Raw genomic sequence first — 24,549 nt, forward strand, 5'->3', positions numbered from 1 at the left:
ACATAGCAAACAAAGATTCGATAAATAAACATGCGACTACAGCCAAACATGGGACATCTTGGATAACGCTTTCTTAAATGGAATAGCCGCAGTCTGAAGAACCAAGCGAAAGCACGTAAGGTGCCGTCATATTCAGAGGCAGAATATCGATATTCTGTTCCTACAGTAAACGTCCACATCACAAATGTTAACTCCCCATGCAATCCTTGGGCACAAACAAATTCTTTACAACATATTACAGCTACGCTCAAGGAGTGGGAATTCTTCTACATAAATCTGTGGGGTTTCAGTACATGGAGTCCAAGCTGGAAGTTGAAGGAAGATACGCTTATAGGGAGCATGGTGGCAAGTCACAAGCTCCAACTGCTAAATGTATATGCTCCCAACATGGATAAACATGACCTTTGAGTCAACGGGCAGGCTGCTGACTAGGCCTGCAGCTGCCATCACGCTATGGGCTGGAGACTCCAATACAGTGTGGGACGCAACAATAGACTGTACTCACGGGGCGTTCCGTCCATAGTATAGATAAACAAAAGTGATTAGGCAATTAGCCAAGCTATTTGGGCCAAGTGATAGCTGAACACAAAACACCCAGGCTAAAGGGATTATACTCACCATTCTAGTGATCAGGACTCCTCTGCTAGGTTAGACTATATCCGAGTTTAGATTCTGGCCCGAACAATGTCGGACCACAGACCACTAATGGTGCACATACCACCATCAGACAGACGCACATGCCTCACGCACCCCATGCAAATTTAAGACACATTGCCTAACTGCTGAAGCCTTCAGGAAAGCAACTTGAGAGGCAATAAACATGCATTTCGACACAAATAGAGGATCAGTCTCAAGCCAAGACACAACACTGGAGGCCTTTAACATATACGTGTTTATAGCTAAAGAGACAGGCATTACAGATATCGGCTCCAGGCACTGACGAAGAGCTAGAATTGAAGGTCCAATATGACCAAAGTGCTGATGCACCAATAACACAGCCATTATATTAAAACCACGAACAGTTTACTAAGGCAGCAAAAGCAGAAAGCAAATACATCACCAGACAGTGGAGAGGGGCGGGGGGGGGGGGGGGTTTGGTGCAAAGAGGCCAAGCAGATTGCTGCGGTGGCTAGTTATTAGAGAAAAAAGGACGACCAAATTAACATGAATCAGGTACAGATGGCACAGACCACACAGATTAACAAGATACGAGGACGTTTAACAGGGACCTATACACAAACTATGAAGGCACAGAGGAGAAAATAGACTCCTAAGCAAACTTCAATGCACTCAAGACAACAGATGCTGCAGCACTAGAAACTCCCATCATGGAGAGATAAATCCACAGAGCTATTAAGGCTCTCCTGAATTCAAGGACTGAAGCCAATATATTCCTGCTACAAAGGCCTGGCAAACCACTGGATAGCTCGGAGTTATGCCACCCACCCCTCTTCACGACCATTGCTGCCCCTTCAGCCCCCCCCCCCCCCAAAATCATTCCTTAACCTAGGCTATAATATACCGACTAGTCCAACATCTACCGAACTGCATCCAACCAGGTAGGCTTTATCCCTGGACTCAAATTGAAAACATGCTAAATTCGATGCCTCCAAAAACGCAGTTGCAGACTTGATACAGAAAAGACATTTGACTGGGATGGGGAGCCAATCGATAACAGGTGTATATCATCAAGCGAATTCTCAGCTACATAACTAGATCACTATAGGTCCATATGGAAAAAGCTGGGAGTACCCAGACTTTTTACAATCTGTCTGGTGGGTGCAATGTAGTCTGACAAATGGAGGATCATTTAACTCCTTCATCGAAAGCAGTTGAGCAAAGATAACCTGAAAGGAAAGAGATGAAACAAATGAAAGGTTAACTTGCATTTGCTTTCCAACAGGTGGCTGCAGCACACTTCCGGCTTCTGCTACGCATGGTCAAATCAAGATAAGAATATACATTCAGAACAAGTACACACTCAAGTTCCATGAGCACGTATACGATTCTGTATTGTGCTCTACATTGGTTTCACAGATTGGTCTCTATGGATGCCATAAAGACAGGGAGGAGCTTAAAAACACCACCAAAAAACAAAAATATAAAAATAAAAAAACTTGCCTAAAATAAATGTTACCAGTGGGTGCGGGTGGTATGGGACTGGTTGCATTAAGTCTCATTTTGCCAACATTTCCGAATAGGACAATTAAGGTGTTATATTGTGCAACACCAAACGATAATAGTTCTCACTAACTAAGCAATAGTGTAGAGAGAATAACCATGTGCACAAGTGTATAATCAAGTCTGCAATGATACATAACCGAGAACGGGCTTTCCAAACTTCAAAAATGCAGCAGTTTCCGATCGATAGATTGCCCAGTTATGTCCTTTCCAAACAAAACAAAAAAAAATATACACACACACACACACACCAGACGCCTTGGTGATTGAAAATTCAGAGACTGATACTAAACAGATCAACAGTGTCGAAACTGTTGGCTACGAGCCTGAATTTGAGTACTGTAATATCTACCGACACCAAGTTAATCGATTTCTTCTGCCCAGAGTGCACGGATGTCCTAGGCAGTTTAATACTGGAGGAGAACGATTCACTATAGACATGTATAATCATTATAGGGGGTGTATGCAAGAAAGCGGTCGCTCATAAAATACATGGAAAGATAGAAGCCAAACCTTAAAATGAAAGTGAACCTTTCATTTTTTCTGTTGCACATTGCGGGTCAAGAAAGGTCCACTGGGGCAGCCCAATTTCAAGAGATTGAAAGAGAGCCAAACACTGGAGCTGGATTGGAGCCTCACTCACAGCTGTGTCCAAGACGGCGTTTGGCCATCTAAACCTTTAGGGAAAACGCACGATACAACTACGCAGTTGCAACTCTTGGGGCTGCAACAGCTTTCTGTCCAAAAATCTTTGGTCAGCGGATGTTACAAAATACCCCATTATGCTTCTACAATTGTGAATGAGTCCCCGCCTTATTTGACAGCTTCCCAATTTAAATTTTTTTTTTAATTTTTTTTAAGCAGAGACGGCTAGAGTTGAGGCCTAACGAGGGGAGTAAACAACACTGATAGTCAAGGAATGGGCCACCTATAATGCTTCAATATTGGCCGTCAGTGTCGAAAAGGGTTATTTTTTTCCCCCCCCTCTTAATAAATATTTACTGAATCTGTTAAAAATAAAAAAGGAGAAAAGGCTTTCTTAAAAGCACTGAATACCCTTCAAAACTCAGTGGACGAAGGCTAGATGGGATCATTATTGCTGGAGACTTGAACTGTCAGTGACCAAATATTGACACTCTAGAGCATACAGTTCTTCCCTTTACAAATACACGTGAAAATAGTTGTGGCGTGGCATGGCATGGGCACAGGTGATGGAAAATTGGAACCTAAGTAAATAGAAGCATTGTGGGGGTGTCCCTTACCTGGAGAAGGGCTAAGAGTTTCTCATATATGTTGTCACTGGCCAGGATCGATAATTTAGTCTCATCAGTAGTGGAAAATCCAAAAAGTGAACACTGCCGCCTCAGTAAGAGCATGAAGACATCTTTCCAGACCCCAAACCAACTAGATAGCCACACAAACATAAAAGCATGTCCACAGGGGGAAATAGATTAACCATCATTCAGGGTCCACAATTGAGGGGAGCTATTTAGCTTCTGTTTGTAGCCTAGGAGAGCCTAGTTAGCTGAAAATCAACAACTACTAGGAGCTACCTTATGCTCCCAGGCCAGTTGGTGCCTTACAAACATGCATATGTGTGACATTAACTTTGAGTATGCTTATAAATAAGATTTAGGGCACATCTAGTACACTTAAGTTAATGAATCAAACAAAAACGGACAAAAAGTTTAAAGTGTGCATCTCATGTGGAAAGGAGATCTGCAGTGTGCTGGGTACTTGCTCTGGGTTTCCCACTAGTAGCTCCTACCTTCCAGGTGATACCAGACACCCAGGAGTTCGTTTTAGCTCCTGTTCTTTGAATCTTCATTTCAAACCCTAATTTTAAAAAAAGCTCCTTTCGAGAATGTATGTGACCATGAAATGGCTCATAAAAGAACAGCAAATATCTCTTCAGATGAAAAGAAGGCTCATATTGGCCTACAATGAAGAAATTGCCAATAGGAAACGCCAGTTAAAGGACAGAGGTGTTATGGTTGGTAGGGAAGCGCAGTGGGATCTTGTCTGAGAATCCATAAAGCAGCTAAAACAAAAATGCAAGGTTTGGATTAAATACCACAGTGTCACTATGAACTTGAGAGATGGAGCCAACATGCCCTCAAAGCACTAGCAAAACACAAAAACTAAAAAATAAATAAAAATCTACTAAAAGTTTTTTTTTTCTCAAAACACAAAAACGCTCTGCGTGAGTTTAATGAGCGGGAAGGGAAAAAATAAATAAACACTACTATGCAATTGCAGATTCCCTTTGGGTACATCATTATAGTGGTCTATTCTCTAAATTATCTCTAATGATGTGTTTATTATGCATCCCCCATTGTGGAGTGATGGAGGATATAGAAAGGAAGATACTTAAAGGCATGGTCTAGTAAACATTTTTATTGTCCCTACGGGTCGGCCATGTTTTTTTAAGCCTAAGTGGCTCGATTTTAGAAAACTTTCCTATGGACCTTCCCTGAGTTTTCGTCCATTGAACGCACGCGAAAACAAGCACCAGGGAGCCGCCTTTTTCGGATAATCCTTTCTTTTCCCCGATCGCCCTGGCTGACCTGCTTTTGCGGCACTAAATCAATTCCCCCGCCCCTGAGCCTGTCATCAGCAGACTCGTACCGCCCATTTCCCAACGCCAAAGCACGTCTCGTGTCAATATTCGCTGCGCTTCAGCTAATGACGTGTCGCCATGGAAATGGCAGGACGCCTCTCTCCTCAATAAGTATAAACAGACCTTTTCACAACACACAGCAGCAGATTTTCGATTCCATTCCTCCCTCTGTGTTACTTTGAGTATTCTGTGACTCGTTTCAGTGCCCTGGTCAGCTACCTTCGCCGCTTGTAGCCCGTGCGAACAGATACCAGTACCACCGCTATAAATTATTTTAGTTTGTTTAACATAGAATGGCTACAATAATGCCCTACATGTACGAGCCCGAGTATACCGAGGAGGAACTACTGGAAAGGGAAGCACGCGAAAACGATGTGGATTCGGACGGCAGTTGGCAGGACGAATCAACAGATGAAGAGCCTGGGCCTAGTCGAATGGACGGTGTCTCCACCTGGTGCACATGCAATCGGTGCAAGCTAATGCCAACCGAGGACGAGAACGGCTGCTGCTGAGAAAACTCGGGATACCTGGCCTACATTTCGGAAGGCGAGCCACGACCACAATGCATCACCGAGCTGCCAGACTTCAGGGGAGCCTGCCTCACACGGGCCGTGTTGAGAATAATGATGGTGCTTATGCACGAACTTCGAGCAACTGTTCGGCCTCGTAATCTGAGTAACGAGTAAGTATACTCTGCTTGTCATGCCACTCCCATTTCATGGTCTTCTACTATATCCAAAATTACATCTACATATCATTGTAACGCATGTAAGTCGTTGAATAGTGTGCATTGTCTAGATAGCATTTGTCCTTGTAAAATGCCATTAGTTACAAGAATTGTCATTGACAACAAACGTTTATTAAACTTATCTTGGTAATTTCAAAAACAGTTTGTTTCATTCCTTTTCACAGGTGGTACAGGCTGGTGGCCTATCGTTCCTTTACGTGGGGGCTTCACGGGAGGCTTGGACACCACGTTCGAAGAGTGATACCCGCCTGTGCCGTTCGTGCCATTAGAGAAACGTTCCCGAGTGACAGCGGTCAGTACAGGGGATTTTCTCTCGCTGTGCTGCAACCTGACCTGTAGAATCTTGGACACCACGTTCGAAGAGTGATACCCGCCTGTGCCGTTCGTGCCATTAGAGAAACGTTCCCGAGTGACAGCGGTCAGTACAGGGGATTTTCTCTCGCTATGCTGCAACCTGACCTGTAGAATCTTGGACACCACGTTCGAAGAGTGATACCCGCCTGTGCCGTTCGTGCCATTAGAGAAACGTTCCCGAGTGACAGCGGTCAGTACAGGGGATTTTCTCTCGCTGTGCTGCAACCTGACCTGTATAATCTTTAAAGTCTTGTATTTTTGTGTCATGAAAATAAGATACAAAATAAAACACCACATATATTTTAACAACGGTTGTCTCGATTTTTTTAAATGAATCAAGTGTGTCTCCATTCAAGGATGGACGTCAGACACCTGTGCTCCGAATGGGTGAAGGTCTGGTTGCTGTGAAGCAGGGTGGTCACTATCTATCTAAGCTAACATAACATTCTCGATAATGCATGCACTAAAACACACTTGTTGAAAGTCTTTCAGTAGGTTATGTCTCTATAAAAGTCACACATATCTATACTAACATTTACCATTGGATTATACAGTCTTGACCACTATAATACACCGGTTGAAGTGTGGGTCTATGCTCACAAGAATCTCCGGTATGTGACATTTGTTATTGATAAGCAACAATATACTATCATTGATATAAAGGCGATATACTGTATATTGATATAAAGGCGGTTCGCGCCGGTGGATGCGTGCTGGCATGGGGGGCTGTCAAGGGCGCGAAAGGCCAAGGTGCCAAACTACATGTACACTTCAAAAGGTGTCCCACGCCAAGGGGCCATAGTTCACATGGTCTCCTCAGACCCTTTGTCTCCAATCCACAAAAGTGTGTCTCCATTCAGCAGTCTTCTTGTGCCTTATCTGCACGCCCCAGGGCCATCCATCCCACCCCCCTGTATCAAAGGCGGTTTGCGCCGGTGGATGCGCGCTGGCATGGGGGGCTGTGACGGGGGCAAACGCCCAAGGTGCCAAACTACATGTACACTTCAAAAGGTGTCCCACGCCAAGGGGCCATAGTTCACATGGTCTCCTCAGACCCTGTGTCTCCAGGCAGGCCTACCCTTCAAGCAGGCCGCCCCCCTAATACCACGACATACATACGTCATTCATTCACAAACACACCCCAGTTTCTACTACTTTAAAAACCACTCGATATGTCTCATGAGAACATCTTTGTGCTTTGCAAGTCAACTCCTGAACGTGCTACCTGGGAACCACTGAGATCTATGCTAATCTGCTCGTCGTCGTGCTATCCGTGAAATTCTGTGACCGCTTCGAGCATACCCATCAGTGCGCTACCTGTGGCCATCCACCTATTCTCCCGCAACATACTGCTCTGCTTGCTGAATCCAAATGTTTGTTGGTCAAGGTAAGGCCTTGTATCCTGGTCATATTTCGCAGATTTTAAAATTTCTATCTATTTTCGAGTAGAGTATACAATAGTGCTATGTTCATTGGTCTCATTGCTATTGACTTGAGTTTCCATTGCTATGCTATCAATAGATCTATTTATTTTCATCTGTGTCTATTGTCATTGAATTGCATCCTTCAGGGGTCCAGTCTATAATGTAAGCATGTTTCCTTCTCGTGCAAGACAGAACATCCAAGGGACGAGTCACATGTTCAGATTTCAGTCACATCAATTATACATTTCTGCAACTTATGCAAATACTAAGCAGCACATAATGAACTGGTATAGTTCCTGCTACCAAAACAAACCTTGCATTGATCATGTATGATTCATTTACTTTTGTATCAAATCTTTACTCTTGAAGATTTTAATGTCGATATTTACTTTTCAGATTTATCAACAATGCCTGCCTGTTCGATTAGCGGTTGCCCTCCGAAGAGCCATGCAAAATCTGAAGGAACTACAATGCATGTATTCCCGAAAACTGTTGATCGAATAAGAGAATGGGTCAGACATCGCGGATATCCACTGGATGAGCTGGAAAGTAGAGTCCAACAAGTCTTAGAGGACAAGAGGGGTGATCGATACCGCATCTGCAGCCGGCACTTTTCCTTGTACATGTACACAACTTCTGGGGTAACAAAGAAGAAGAATAAACGGCGAACGACAAGGAAATTGCGCGAAAACGCTATTCCCACTCTATTCGTCCACATTCCGCCACCGGTGAGTCAAGTGTCCGGATTTAGCTTTCGGCCTTGCGGTAGTGTGTAGCCGAATGGATTAATTGATATTGTAGGCGTTCTATCCCTTGTAATAATTTCGATATTGATATGAGTGTATAGTTTTTTGAATAATGACATTTATCAATATATTCCTTTTCAATTTCATAACTCACAAACACAATATATATATATGGACAGGGAATTGTGCTGTATTGAGCATTTTTCAAGTATTCTGTCGGCTTACATGGCTATTTTTAATATTGGCATTTCATTATCAATCATTAATTTACCTTTACAACTTCTTGACTATCCCTTGAATCTGAAGCAAGAACATTCTACATCCTTGACGTGGTCGCAGTTATCAACCACTTCTAGCGCGTATCAGGTCATTTACTAGGCTAATCCGCTACATACTTGTTTTATGCATGTCAAGTAATAGTTTTATTCTATCGTGTAATTATTTTACCAAATGTTTGGTTACTGCTTTCCAATTGATATACACCTTAGTTATCGTCCAGTGGTGTTTGTTTTCAGTTATAATTAGTGTTATCCATACTAATGCAAGTACTGTCTTTCAGGGAGATGCTGAAGCGTCCGCCACATCTACAACATTTCTAGATGTTTTTCAACATCAGGAGGTATGGATACTGGCAGCTCCATCGAGCATCATCATCAGAGCTGGAATTCTTGTTGTTTGATTGTTCTACACAATGTTTCATTCGTGGTTAGCCGTTGATATGTACCTGTTCTGTCGACCCCAGGTGTGTGTTAAGTTTTCACAATTGTAATCCTCACTAATGCAAGTACTATGTTTCAGGCAGTTGGAGCGTCAACCCCTGCACTTGATGCAGAGCCTGACATTCAAGTATACGAATCGGCGCAACAGCTTTCGGAAGGGCGCACTACATTTGCAACATCCATAGATATTCTTCAGCAGCACGAGGTATGGATAATGACAGCTCCATCATGCGTGATCATATAACGTGATTCCATTTGCTATACTTTCTGCCCTATTAACGCAAGTGCTGTGTTTCAGGGAAACGACAAAGCTTCCACCACAATCACAACATCTCATTTAGATGATGCAGATGTAAAGGAATCGTTGAAATAAGTCGATGAAATGTGATCATATTTGGATTTTCCTTGATTCTTTTGGACAATGCATCTTTCGCGGTTATCTCTTTATATGTACCTGTGCGTTCGACCCCAAGTGTGTGTTAGGTTTCCAATATTGAAAAGCATACTAATGCAAGTACTGTGTTTCAGGGAGATGCGGATGCCTCCTCTCCAATACAACCATTCATGGCAGTCCATCCAGAGCCAGAGGTATGGATACTGACAGTTCCATCGAAATAGATCATCACGGTCGAATACTTGTCGTTTGATTGTTGCACACAATGTTTAAATCGTATTTGGCTATTGAGATGTACCTGTGTTCGTCCTCACGTGTGTTTTATGCTAACAATATTTTGATACATAGTAATGAAAGTACTATGTTTCAGGGAGATGATGGAGCCTCATTCCGCGCTGTCTATGCGGATACAGAAAATATAGTCGTTGCAGCGCAAGAGGAAGGGAGGACATGCGGAAACGAATCGGAGCTACAGCGTGCAGATGTTGAAGGTCGAGTCAAAAAAGTTGCAAAGAAAAAAAAAACAAAAAAAAAAGGTTACAAACAGTTCATAACTTTAAAAAAATGTTTGTGCTGGGGACTATTTTATGTTTTTTCCAGTCAATTCTACTACACTCCATCTTGTGTTTAAACTGAACATCCCTTTTCCAATCTCTCCTCCAGTTACCCGTGGGTGTCAGAACTATACACAGACAGTGAAGCGAATGAGAGATGTGGCTTGCCAGACCGTGTACACTATGGAGGAACTATTAATTGAGGCGAGGCGTGTTCAGGCTCGAGATGCTCATGTCCAATGGCCAGAACATGAATTGTGTTTGTAGACTACAGCAAAGTTGCATTGGACCATAGCTACAGTGCGACCGCACCACCACAAGAAGATGTTATTGAATGTATTGAAGATAGCTCTGAAGTAGTTGCAGATCAATTTACACAATCTACACCCGCAAAAAATTTGCCACCAAGAAACCTGTCGACATTGTTGTGTTCTCCCATCAATGTTGAAGTAATAGATGTTGAAATGACAGAATGAACCAGCCGCAGCATCCATAGACGCATCAAAACTTGATATCAGCGATATTACTTTCCAATGTGTTGAAATCTCCACAACGTCAAAGGCCGAAACAACGTTGACGCAGGATGACAGTCTAATGAAAGAGAGCAAATACATTGTATTCGACAGTTGTTTGATGGAAATTATAAGTATGCTGAAATGTGTGCATTCCATTAGAGGGAAAGTATGTGGGAAGCCATTGATTAATGTGACTCGTCAAATAAAAGGCAGTAACGTCAAAATAAATGCCGCCTGTAGATTAAATCATAGGTTCTCATGGTCTGCACAACCGATGCTGGGGAAACTGCCAGCAGGCAATCTACTGTGCGCAGCTGCATCACTTTTTAGTGGCTCCAGTTTTAGAAAGTTAGAGGCTTTCTTTCAGTTTGTGGGACTCCATTTCATTTCTAAAGCGCTGTACTACACATACCAACGTGATTATCTGTTTCCGGCCATTAGTGATGCTTGGAAAATTGAACAATTGTCTCTAGCAAGTACATTCGAAGCCAAACGATTCAGGCTAGCCAGCGATGGACAGTACGACAGCCCTGGATTTTCTGCCAAGTACTGCACCTACCACTTTCAGGACATGGGTAGTAAGAAAATTATGAGTTCGGTGGTCGTGCAGGTAACACAATGTACATCCTCAGTGGCCATGGAGAAACTAGGTTTTATAAAATCAGTGGAATCTCTACAATCGAGGGGAATGCACATCGACCTCATAGCCACGGATAGACACGTTTCAATTGCCAAGACAATGAGAGAGCAGTTCCCACATATTAAACATCAATTTGACGTATGGCATCTTGCTAAATCAATCAATAAGAAAATCTCGGCTGCAGGGAAAAAAAAAAAGGTTTTGAAAGTATTTTGCAGTGGTCACATTCTATCACCAAACATCTTTGGTGGAGCTCAAAAACTTGTGAGGGGTCAGTGGAAAATAGTACTTGAAAAATGGCGGTCACTGATGCACCACTGTACCAACGTTCACCGCTGGTCAGAAAACCTACATTTCCACCAATGTGAACATGGCCCTTTGTCCCAGAGGAGGCACGGAAGAAGAAGTGGTTGATTCCATCTTCACCGACACACAAAGCCATTGAGAAGATTGTTTTTGACAAAACTCTATCAAGATATTTGAGAGGACCGACAGAATTCTGTCACACAGGAGATTTGGAGGTGTTCCACAATATGTGCCTAAAGTACAGGCCAAAGCGCTTGCATTTTAGCTTTCAGGCATGAAACATCGCACTCTACTAGCGGTCTTGGCCCATAACAGCAATGTCGGACGTGAACAATCTAGGACTAGGGTAAAGTAAGGATGCCTCGCTACACTAAGGTGTTTTCAAAATGAAGTAAGCAATGGGTGATCAAACCAGTCTATGATGAAATGCGGTTCGACTTTGTGAAAGGCCTTATTGTTGCTGTGTTAGAGAAGCACAGATATGGAATTTTGGACGTTTCTGTGCAGAGCAGTGATCCATTGCCACCGAACATTGCGACTGTGCCATCCCCACCCGAAGCACAGCTGATTGTGAAGTACAAATCCCGGTTTAAATAATTGCAATACGATTGTCTTTTTGTAAATAAATGTTATTGTACAGTGTACCTGTAAACCTAACCCCTACCTTCACCATCATGGGTGGCGAACAAGCTGGGTGTCATCTTTGAATTCTCTCTTTTTACCTCACATATGTGTATGTATATATTTTTCTCATGTCTCATCTCATGTAAATGTAAATGCTGCGCACTGTTAACGGAGGGGAGGCTTGCATATTGCAAATAATAAAAACAAACAATAAATCTCACTTTTAACTCAACTCTTGTGGTACTTTATACTTTCCCTGACCTTCCGCCAAAAATGAAATGTCTCAATTTGGGCTGCAAAGCTCGCAGACAAACGGGGACAAAATTGGGGCACTTAGAACGTGCCAGCCAAGCGGGCCGTGGCATTTGGGAGAGAAGCCAGTTCGCATTTGCACATTGAGGCGCACTACATAGATGGATTGCGAAGGACAGCGCCCAGATGAGGCCCACAAGTCGCACTGGAAGTATAAGGGTCTATTGTTTTTTGACCTTGAGACAGGGACCATGCCGAAAGAACTACATTTGAAGGGAGGGCGCAATAACGTAAGAGACGATAAGGCAGAAAATTCAGAAACTAGACCGAGTTTCAGTTTTAGGTCAGTATACGAAAAATCATTGTCAAGAGCACGGTCCGTTTTACAGACTGCATTACGAAGAGACACAATGGAAATTTCAAATATAAAGTAAATCTTTACACGCTTTTATACCGGAATGAAGATTTAATGAATGGATGCATGAATAAATGAATGAAGAGCTAGGAAAAGCAAGTAAAAAAACTGTTCGTAGTGGGCACATGGGCATGCAGGTCCACTGGTCTCACCGATCTCGGTCCTTGGCCCAGCCACTTTCCCTGCACTACGGGACTGTCTCTGCATCCTTCAGCCCCTTCTCCCGGCACTTACCTTGCATTTGCCACCAGCTGGCCCTATTATTTAATTTGTATTCAACTAGCCATGTACAGCCCTTCCCCATGCGCGATCAGAAAGACACCTGGCCTAGTAGGATCGTTGTCTGTCTGCCCTTGTTCCCCACCTGCCTCGTCACGCCTAGAAACACTTGAGTATAGGCGCGTTACAAATGCCATATCATATATCATTCCTCACGCATGTAGACTGTCGTTTATCATTGTGTGCTGGCCTCGATTTATCTTGTTACTTTTCGCATGGATTTTAGAGACGAACATACTCCATTGAACTATCCTTGCAAGCAAATAGTTTCTGATCGGCCGTAATAAATAAAATGAGTAATATTAATGAAGTTCGGCTAGCGAGACTAATTATCATTTGTTTGTTTTCATAACAGGTATTTGATCCCTTTCTGCCACTGCCATCTGTTTGAGACACCGGCGGATGGATTCTTCAGCAGACACCTGCAGCTTCGTGTCAACAACTGGAGCACGATCCCCATATTATGGGACGATCGCCAAGGGCCCACATGCCCTTACGCTGTACTAGTGGCTAGAAGCAACATAATCAACCTTTAGGCTGGACTAGTGCCTAGTTGATGGAACAGCCTTGCGGTTCACCATGCTTCCAAAGTGATTCTTTTTACGAAAATGAACACCCTGTGTACCATAAAGGAACAGCGCGTGACTCAAAGATGAAACGGAACAGTTATTGCGGATACAGATAAAAGAAAATAAATGGCTTCCGGAGTTCATATGTCAATTGCTGAATATTCTCTAAACATTTAATGTCAAATAAATGTACTTTACCAAATGTACTGTGTTGCTGTTTCATTTTAAAGTACAATTTCATATTCCGAATTGTGGCGCGCTGTGTTGGGAGTTGATCTGTGTTGGTTTCCGGGTTCTGTGTGGAGTCGCGCAGAAGACGACTGGGCGCGTTTGCCTACGCAGCTCAGAAACGTCACGGGGAGAGGCGGGGAATATGAATGTTTTGATAATGTCAGGCTCAGGGGCGGGGGAATTGATTTAGTGCTGCAAAAGCAGGTCAGCCAGGGCGATCGGGGAAAAGATAGGATTATCAGAAAATGGCGGCTCCCTGGTGATTGTTTTCGCATGCGTTCAATGGACGAAAACTCGGGTAAGGTCCATAGGAAAGTTTTCTAAAATCGAGCCACTTAGGCTTAAAAAAAAAACATGGCCGACCCATAGGGACAATAAAAAAATGTTACTAGACCATGCCTTTAAAATGTAAAAACTCAAGGACCATGGGCCCCGATGGTTTGTCCAATGCAAGGCTTAAGAAGAATCCCTGGTTATGGTTATTTCCCCATTCTTAGTGGCATGGGCTACAGAGACCAATATATTATCAATCGTCCGAACAGAGTTTAAGAAGGGAGTGGGGACAGATCTGAAGGGCTTACAATAAAATTACTGAGAGAACTGCATGTGGCCTTCCCAGATCTGCATGCCACATTTGATTGCGTGAATCACCATCACCTATGGAAAAGATGAAGAATATGAATATCCTGGTGGAGGGAGGGGGGGGGGACTGAATATATTGATGCTTTGGCACTCATGTGGACATTTGGGAGGCTCTTGCTGGCAAATTCGCACTAAACTTGGCCTGTTTAACCTTTACATGAGCGATCTGGGAAAGAGGTGGATATTGTTAGTTCCTTTCCACCTAAAATTGGGCATCTCCATGTGAAGTATTTGCAGATGAGGCCATCCTCATCGATCAAACTATAATTGGCCTGCAAAGACGTCACAAAATGATGGATTACGCATCTATGCAGGTGATGTCACAGATAGTCGGTGTTTCACATTTGTAATTTTAGTGTATATAGTACCTTATTAATCTAATTGGATTCCTTACCAGGTTTTAACTTTGTTCTAAACATTGGCTTCTCCACATCAACAACGCTCCAACTCTCCCTTGGGGTCCTGAAGAAGGCTGCAATTCCATCTCTCCATCGAAACGTCCACTCTGAACAGCGTACATGCTCTGTATACATAGGGGCAGGGCTGCTCAACTTTGGGACATACACCTGGGATGTGTCTATAGGCCAGACAACAACTTGCCTACTAACGGCCTGCTATGCATGGGCCTCCCTAAACATCCCCTCTGTCAGATTGATGGGGGCAGGATTTATGACTTGTTGAATTCTTCTGCATTGGTTTAGCTTTTTTTGCGAGCAGGACGACGGCCAGGCAGCGAGTTCTTATTATTCATTGTTATAAGCATTTCTTGTCAAAACTGTATTTTCTTTCTGCAATGTTCTATATGCGTAATTCATGGTGCATTTTTCTGCATAGAACACATTTTGTGTATGCCGTCAAACTCATTTTCTGTCAATGTTGTGTATACTGTTAAATGCGCTTGTTGTTTCTACTTCGGGGGAGATGATGAAATACCCCTAATCTATGTAGGACAGAGCCTAGAAATAAAAGTATACGATTTGCATATGCCCGTTTTGCCTAGGTCCTATTAATTTGCCTTTGTTTGACATGTAATGTGTGGTACGTAACGCCGACCAAATAGGATTCTAAAATGGTCCACTTGGGGACTATTTTTTGTTTAGAACTTCTAAGCCACAAGCAGAAGCTAATCAGCTCCCGCCACCACTCAACTTCAAATCCTGCACCGAGTTGTGTCCATGTGGTTGCTCTTTTGGAATTGGGAATCCAGTCCCACTCAGATGTTCCAAAAAAAGAGATTGATGATGCCGTCCAAAATATAAAAGCCTCTGTAGAAGGAATTGGCATGAATATTTCATAACAGAAGTTGTAGTGCGCTAAAGTCATTCTACAATGAATGTACGTATACTTTAGCAGAGATGGGGAGTTAAGAGACCTGCTAACAGAGATGGAGAGTTAAGAGACCTGCTAACATTTGTAGCCCTGAAGGTAAAACGGAAAGAGTCTGATTGGCCTAAACAATGTGATAAGTTAAAGCAATAAAGCCCATTAAGTGAATATAAACGTACAGACGATCATACTTCCAGGGTACTTAAAAGCATTCACCCAGTCCATTTTAGCAACAGTTGTTTTTTTAAGGCTTGTGTCTAAACCAGCTGTGTACACTGGATGACTGGGGTCCAAGAAGGGGAATCCCCAGAAATGAATAAACATGCCGTTTGTGTACAATAAAGGGTAGCCTAGAAAATTTGAGACATCTGTTTAAGATGTGATGTACTCTCAATATGTGTAAGAGGTATGTGGGTCATCGCCAGAGGGTTTCACATGTTAGTTGACGAAGAGCGCTGGAAAAGGGTACTAACGGTGAACAACAGAGTGTCTATTTGGCAGCAGTTAATTTTATAAAAGAATGTCACAAACTCTGAGAACCACCACTAGGAGGGTGCTAGACTCCCTTACAAATTAGTCATCGTAGAACGGAATTATGCACTAGCACTTGATGATTTTATGACATTTAGCACTGGATCTCGCGTCTATGTTATACCCAATGCATGCATTTTTGTGAGGTATATGAAATTGTAGTGAAATGTTTGCAAATATACACACGCACACAAAAGGGGTTTGAAAAACGAATACACGAAAAAGAAAATTAAACAATACACAGCCCTTTAAGACAATCTTCTTTGCGGTCAACCTATAGTACAGTATAAAAATGTCCAATTTCAAGTCACAGCAGGATTTGCTAAGCAGGAGCTAAAGTCAGCACATATTGGTCATTGAGTAGCTAGAAGGCACCTGTTGGGATATCAGGAGCTTTGCAGTATGCAGCAGAAAGCTAACTTCCACATGAGATTAAAACTTCAACTGTTTGCCGGTTATACACGATGGATCAATCTATCCTTCATACACATTACCAAAAAATGACTAATCACATAGGTACGTGCGTATGGCACCAGTAGGCCCGAGCCCCATAGCTGATAGCATCAAGCTAACCAGACTTTGCTACAATACAAAGCAGGCGCTAAACAGCTCCCAGAAATGTCGGATCTTGCACGGCCCAAAACGTGCCCAACAAACGCCAAAGTGACGGTTCTTCTAGGCTGACTATTATAACAAAGAGTCAAGCACGGCCATGCTGGTCACCTGGCATGTAAGGTGGTTCTCCAAGAAGCGGAAAATTACACAGTTTAACAGGACTTTTGTATCACGTTCAAAACTATGTCAGCACATTCAGGACTACTCGATTAAGCTTAACTACCCACAGCACAGCTGCAATACAATCCTTTCACATTCAGCATGTTTTAGTGTACAACAGAGAAGCGCCTATTTCAAACATTGCAGCACAGGAAGGCAAAGTCAATGCCCTGAAAAACGTACTAGTAGAGTGTTGCTCAATTGCGTTAGTGTTTTAACTGACATGCGTACGATTCTTTTAACCGTTTGTAAAAATTGTAGGTAAAAAGAAGAAAAGTCACAATGTAAGCCGAACATTAATCATATACAAAAAATGCGTAGCATCCCAAGAAACGCATTCACGAATAAGTAACCCATGCGATCGTGCATAAGGCGGACAGAGGGCGCGGGGGAGTAGGACTATCTCACTAACCGTCTACTCTAAGCTGTGCTTGATGAAGTGTCTGGTTTGCACTAGGGTGGGACAGAACTCAAGCAAATAAAGCCGTGAAGAAAAAGCATAGGTCTTGATCGGATTGGTCCTGGAAGCGTGGGGGGTGGTGCGGGGCAAGCGTTCGTGCAACAGCAGCTCCGATTGACAAGCTACCTGTTGGTGCGATTTCGCTTCCTGGCTGCACTTGCTCCCTCCCATTCAGACAGGAAGCCGTCAAACGAACAACAAATGAATCTGCTCGGAGCAGGGCAGCAATCAGCTGATCCGGCATTGTTTACACTCAGGGGGCGGACGATGTCCTCTTGCACTGCTTACGACCGACAGGTCTGGCCAGCCGCTGTCAAATAAAACTCGAGCCCTGGGGGTATAATCCAACGCCTCCGAGGACTACTGTAACCCAAGCGCCATTCATCGGTGTGACTGCGAGTTTCCGCACACCTTGCCATAAACACAGTTATGTAATACATTTGTCGTGTAACAGTCTCCCATTAAAAAGAATTGAAATAAACCCAGAACTATAGAAGCAACTAATGTCGATACAGACACAAAATATGTACAAGAGAACTAGAGAAGGACATCCGGCAAACAATCCAGAGAAAGGCATTGTTAACAAGTGTACAAAAAAATATTTAGGCCGTCGTGAACATTAACACTGGTAGGTACGGGATCCACACGGTCATCGACACCAACCAGACAAACACCCACACTACAGCAATGACACAGGTAGGTGTTCGCTTCGGCTCGAACCGTTCGTTACATACTCGGAAAATTGTATTCTTATGCTGGACCGTCGAGTGAAGATCACGATAAACACGTGTAAACCATGTCATTTAACAGGATTGTGTGCAATCTAAACACCACACGACACAAAACGAACCATTTCAGTAAACGCATGATGGCTAAGGCATAACATTAGAGTACTGGTACATTAATTGCACACCTTTTTAATGAATATTTGAGACGTTTCTAGCGGGCCTCTTACCACAATTGCATGAGGTGAGTGCACTAAAGATTTAAGTTCGTTCAGGTCGTTTTCAGCCTGGAGAAGGACAACAAAACAAACAAAAAAAGACAAGTTAAAACGTTATCGGGAGCAGCCCTCCGACCCCCACTATTCTTTGTGATTGTGCGATTCGGCCGTTACCTTATCCCACTCGCCTTCCATGACGTGATTGCGGAATTTTGTGGCCGAAGGATGCTCCAAACGACACCCCGATTCTTGCATAAGAAGATCAACTGTCTGGCTGCAGAGGAAGAGAGAGTTGAACGCCGTGTTACCCGCATCACGTTTATAAGTCTGGCATCACACTATGTGTTGATTAAGAAGACGTTTTTGTGTTGTAGCTTCCTCTGAATGGAAAATAATGGACCATGCAAATTAACCGACAACTTATAAAATAATCACTCTTTGATTCAAGTAAACTGTGCGCAGTAACTTAATTTGCCAGGAGATCATCGCCCAGGGAGGGTTGGGGGTCCTTAACAAACACACACCACCCTTTGAGGCTTTCACCAGATTCTTCCTCGAATAGATCTCTTTCTGGAAAGCAGCAGAGTATACAAGGACAGGACGTCTGACAAACCATGCAACCACATCCACTGTAGCACCAAACCAGACAAAACAACTCTGATCGCCTCCTTAACTGAGATCAGGTTTCAGCTGACTATTGCTTCGTCGCCCACAATCAGTGGGTGGGCAAAGAACGATGCAGTGCCGCTTACTACGTTACGAAGACCCAAAACATTGTTGTGGGGGTTGGAGGAAGAGACCCTAGAAACAGACACACACTTCCAGCAAACGTGATAGCTATTGGAATTAACACAATCCCCAGGAATGGCCGCTGCCGGTTAACAAATCAGGCCTAGAGATGGGAAGGAGGAGGAGCGAGCGGCCCTTCTCGCAGAGGATGTAAACAAGTGCCTGCATGATCAAGCCCAGGCGGGCCCTACTGCCCAAGAGGGTGCTCGGTGAGGTGTCAGATCAGAACTAAGCCGTCACCGAAAGTGGTCACTTGTTTTGGGGGGGGGGCTTTCGACTGCCCGCTCTTGCTTTGCAGACATCTCTATGCCAAATCGGGGAAGGGGGCCATCACTGCGGCGAACAGACAAGGGACTGTTATAGTAAGTAATACGTGTTACCAGCTGTTTAAATGGCAGACGTAGCACCGTGGACTCCTGGGATCTTGGAAACTGACAACTGGCGCATTAATGGCTCTCTTATTCCGCAACCCAAATCCGCGTTTGAAAGGGGTCGCAGGGTGCCCGAGGCATATATATGGGAGGTGTGGGGTGCGATGTTGACAGTGTGCGAAGGCTTTGATCAGTCAGACCCATCTCCTGTCACCCCGAGCACCAGCACTCACTTGAGCCCCAGCCCGTTAAGGTGCTGGCCGATGAGGCGGATGACATCCTCGTCGGACTGTGACAGGCGCTTCTTCTTCTTAAGAGCGACCCCCAGCTCTGTGGCGTTGCCAGAGGAGGAAGCGGCAGGAGTGACCCCGTTGTTATTGAGGTTCAGGTTGTTGCTGTTGTTGAGACTCAGCAGCCCGTTGGCATGAGCCGGCTCGGGTGGTGCCTCTCCGTTCTGCGCCCCCGGCTCCTGCGCCCCTTGTCCCCCCGGCGCTTGGGCCCCGTTGGCCTGCATGGCGGCGGCGCTCTGCGGGCTAAGGCTGCGGGGGCTGCCGCGGGAGGGGGGGAGCGGGCCGGGGCAGGCGGCCTGGGCGGCGGGGCCTGCTGCTGCCGATGAAGCCCCGGGCTCTCCTGCGCCCTCCGCCACCGATGCTCGCAGCTTCTTCCGCGGGGGCGGGGAAGCGCCGCCGGTGTCCGAGTCAGATGAGGAGGAGCAGGAAGCAGAGGCCAGAGTTTCCTCGCCGAGAGCGGCCGTGGTGGGAGGCGGCGGGGCTAGAGGGGGAAATGGTTGGGACCGTGGGGGGGGGGCGGTGCAGGTGGGGGCAGGGGGGTGAGCCCCGGGGTGCGGTGGAGCCAAAGGGGGAGCAGCTGTTATTAGCTCTGCTGTCTACACTATACTGTGAATAGGATCTGCTCAGCTGCAGCCCTAATGGAGTCCAGACGGCGACGTCACCGGAAATTCCTGTACTGTCTTTCGCTCACTTCCGGTAGCAGGTAGTGGCACCGTAGGCGCTATGTAAACAGAGCAGTGTCATAAGGGGACGTGAGTCGGTCACTTTCTATTACACTCTGTCCGCTCCCCTCTACCATGCTCTAGTTAACGATGGGGCCAGCACATTGAAAAAACGGACTTAGTAGGGTTGTGATTGGACTCATCATTACTACCAGGAGCCTTGGCTTAAAACCTCTGCTCCCCAGTAACTCTGGACATCGTTGGGGATTAAGAGTCCCCTCTTCGCTCCAATCACAACCCTACTAAGGACAAACACCTACCAGCCTTGATAAAGACGAAACACGTGTCAGCACCACCTGAAAAACAATGCAAATACACCGTGACAATTTACTGTATTAGGAACAGTTGAACAATTCATTGAGAAATTGAAGAAACCCAATAAAAATGAATAAAAAAACAATGAATCTTGTGGACCATACCTACCTACTCAGCTGAGTGGGGACAAGACGCATTTGTATATTAATTTTAGCACCAGCGCCAAAGGAGTAGAAACTAAAACAAAGCTACAAGGACATACGTATTAGGCACCACAAGCATGCGCCTTCCAATTTCTACCCACCGGCTGTCAGTGCATTCGAGATTTGAAACATTAACAGACGTGGCAACCCACAGTTCCTAATGCTCAACAATTTCCCCCCTTTTATTCTTTCTACATGTGCAGTTGTCACTGAGTCCATATCAAAATGGATCCATGTCACCCATGGTCGCTGTCACTGCCCCACACTCAATTCCCCTCGCCACAGACATGGTGCCCAGTACTGTTTACACATCCTCACATCTCCCTCACACTCATATGCCTCATTTGTCCTTTTAACTCACCAGCCTCGTCATCACTCACCAGTCCCCCCTCTTCGTTCCTCCTTCTCACACATTTTAGGATATTACCATTGGTCCTCCTTGCGTTATCCCTGGTTTCTCATTCCTTCCCCTCATTTGTTCTCTCATCCTAATACATTAATGCTCCTCATCACAACTCATGCATCAGCTATCATTACTATTGCTTACTCATCATTCCCATTTCCCGGTCAATATTCCAACTCCATCACTATTCCTACTCCTCAGTCATTAATCGTGGTCCTCACACCTCACGTGAGACTTTCCATGCTCTAAATAATTAAACACATTTCAATCTATGAACAATAAACCTAGGTTTAACTGAATATGAAGCAGACACAGAAATTTTGGTTTTAAAAGATACAACTTTATTAGGAATTGTTATGCAAGTGGGCCAACTAAGGAAAATGTATAGCAACAACAGAATCGCTTCTCCTTGGAGGATATGGGTTTTATAACCCTCAATCTGGGAATCCCTTCCTGTGATATGTCGCTTCTGACTCACAGTCTTAGGGGACCGCCCACTTCTTTCTTGGATGTTTGTTTTGCAGATTATTGTCCTCTGTTTCTCACCCTCAAGTCCTGGGAGCCCCTCCCCTGGTTCTCAGGAGCCCCACTTCGCTTGCATGTTAGCGTGACGACAAATTAACTTCTGGGGCAACAGTGGTCCAGGGATGGATATCGGTTTATAAACCATCAATCAGCCCCACACCTCTCGTAACCCAGAAGGCATCCAAACAGATTGGAAACAGAAGCAAATTATAAACCCCCTTGTCCAATTTTGGTAACATGGAAGGAACGGCAGACTTACCCTCCGCTAAGTCATGGATCGTTGGTTAGTTGCACCACAGTGACAATATAATTAATACCCAATGATAAAAGGGACTGACCAGTCAAGGTTAGTTACAAATATCTACTTTATTATTATCACAACAGACATTTCTAGCACACAACAAAATACAACCCACCTTGTTAAGGAATGTATAGGACAGACAGTTTCAAAGAAGGGAAAGGGATTCTCTCTGAATACTGACAGGAGGGTAATCGGTATAGTAATTAAATGGTTAGTTCGCTCATAATTGTTATTGTCCCAATCGATCTGGCATGTGTGTTCCATCGTATATCGGTCCATCTTAAAAAAAAATACTATGCGCCTTACCTTAGTTTTCCTCACTTTTATACCGGCAAAAACGTCTACCTGGGCACCACCATCTTGTGGAAATCTTATCCGTTGCTCTATCACCCTAAATTCAAGTGCCATTATGGCACTAAATCATATCACTCAAGCTGACATCACTATACTCTTGCGCCCCTGTTCACCACGCCAATGCACATCTCATGTGAACATCCTCTGCGCCACCTATTGACGCGTCTGCATGTAAATGCCAAGATGCTGCTTTCCTCACAAATGTAAACAAAGCCTTTCTGATCACACATCGTTGGAGTTTCTTTTGTGTCTGTGCATTTCTTTTCGAGTCTGCCTGATTTGTATGAGCTCTGTTCAGCTATCTGCCAAGTACTTTATACATTTGCAGCGGGTGCTTATGCTGCCATAAAATAATTAACTCATTAGTAGCTTAACCATATTTTAATTATACTTTAACATGGCATGTTCTTTACATGCATCCTTGATTTTTTAAAAATGTTTTCCGATTAATCCTGCCTTTGCACAATTGTATTTTTTAACATGGCTGTTTTTTTGCTTGTTTTTCGTTTACATTCTCATGTGAAACCTCAGTGCATTAATGTATACAAACCAACACATTTCTATTTATCCCACTGTTGATTATGTACTTTTTCAATATTCAGGATCTATGGCCAATATTCATCTGTACATGTACAACCAGAAATATTCAGAAGAGGAAATCCGTGAAAGAGAAAAAAGTCGAGACCATGGGGAATCAGATGCCAGTTGCGACAATCAAATCACCAGAGCCTGAACCAGTCGCATGGAGGACGTTTCCACCTTGTGTACCTGCTGTCGTTGTGAGGTTATGCCAAGTGTGTTGGAGAACTGCTGTTGCCGAGAAAACTCTGTCTGCTTGGCCTACATTGCTGAAGAAGACACACCACCATTACGTGTTACTGAGCTGCATGACTTCAGGGCAGCCTGCCTTACAAGATCCGGGTTGCGAATGCTGGTGGTCCTTATGCACGAACTTCATTCTACAGTTTGCCCACGTAATCAAAGTGATGAGTAACTTAACTCAATATATGGCGTGTGTTTGATAACCGAGGTGGCTAACATTTCATGTTGTTCCCCTATATCAGTGTAACTTCTATCTATGGGTCAGTGACAAAAGCATTTTAATTTACATTGAATACATTTTTTTTCTAATCTCAAACCCCAATATTCAGCTTTAGCATCTACGTCCAAACAATTGCCTTACTTTCACTTGGAAGAAAAAATAAAAATGTGCCACCATCTTCCCAACTGTTTTTTTATCAAACAGGAGTTCACAATTTCAATTGGTCCCCACTTGATATCCCAAGCGCTGTTAGTGCTTTCAACGGAAATTTACTTTTTAATGGCTCACAGTGCCTTACATTTAAAAAGATATTTACAACATAATACATTAAATATTAGGTTCATTCCAGTAAACATTTTCTGTATCTCTTTCACAGGTGGTGCAGGCTTGTGGCCTACCATGCATTTACATGGTGGATGAATGGAAGACTGGGATTCCATGTTCTACGAGTAATACCTGCCTGTGAGGTTCGCACCATTCATGAAAAATTCCCAAGTGGCTCGGGACAATACCACGGATATATGCATACAGTACCTACACCGCAGCAGTACAATTTGTAGCTTGTCATTGAAACCCACTTTAAAAAAGTATTACTTTTTTTTTTTTTTTTAAATGAGTCATTATGAAAGTGGGTGGAAAATATTTGTAGGTGCACAGCGTGTACAAACATATAAGAGGATAGTGAATTATTGGTGTTCTTCAACAGGTTTACTGGCCTATTGCGCTCCCCTCATTCACATCCATCCCCCCACCGTTGTCAACAGCAATTCGCACCTTGGCCGTGCTCTTGCAAGGGGGCTGGCTGGGTCGGTGCGAAGGCTGAAGGTGCCGAATAGAAGGTACACCTCAAATGGCTCTTTGGCACATGGACCATTGATCACATGGCCTCCTCAGACCCGGTGTCTCCAGACTCTCCCTTGAAGACACCGTCTCTACAATCAGCATATCTCTGTGTCCTTTTAATGTGTTCCGGGCTCATTGCGCTTCCCTCATCCACATCCACCCCCCCACCGTTATCAACAGCAGTTTGCACCTTTAATCGTGCGC

At 44.1% G+C, this 24,549-nt stretch overlaps 1 protein-coding gene across 4 annotated transcripts in view; it reads right to left on the reverse strand.

Annotated features, from left to right (window-relative positions):
* Window positions 1-20,054, reverse strand: part of WDR26 (WD repeat domain 26) — a 1,161,882-nt gene extending 1,141,828 nt beyond the window's left edge. For 2 of the 4 annotated variants that reach the window (XM_069608652.1, XM_069608650.1), the window contains exons 1-3: window positions 19,641-20,054; window positions 18,422-18,521; window positions 18,260-18,316 (exon numbers count right to left, since the gene is read on the reverse strand). In XM_069608652.1, coding sequence (XP_069464753.1) covers window positions 18,260-18,316; window positions 18,422-18,521; window positions 19,641-19,921 — 438 coding nt within the window. In that variant the 5' untranslated portion in view covers window positions 19,922-20,054. Of the gene's footprint in view, window positions 1-18,217; window positions 18,317-18,421; window positions 18,522-19,640 lie in introns of all 4 variants that reach the window. The other 2 variants (XM_069608651.1, XM_069608649.1) reach the window with 1 other exon arrangement.
* Window positions 20,055-24,549: the final 4,495 nt, after the last annotated feature.

Source organism: Ambystoma mexicanum, chromosome 4q (genome assembly GCF_040938575.1).
Source record: "Ambystoma mexicanum isolate Mex_15411 chromosome 4q, UKY_AmexF1_1, whole genome shotgun sequence".
In the NCBI taxonomy this organism is placed as follows: domain Eukaryota; kingdom Metazoa; phylum Chordata; class Amphibia; order Caudata; family Ambystomatidae; genus Ambystoma; species Ambystoma mexicanum.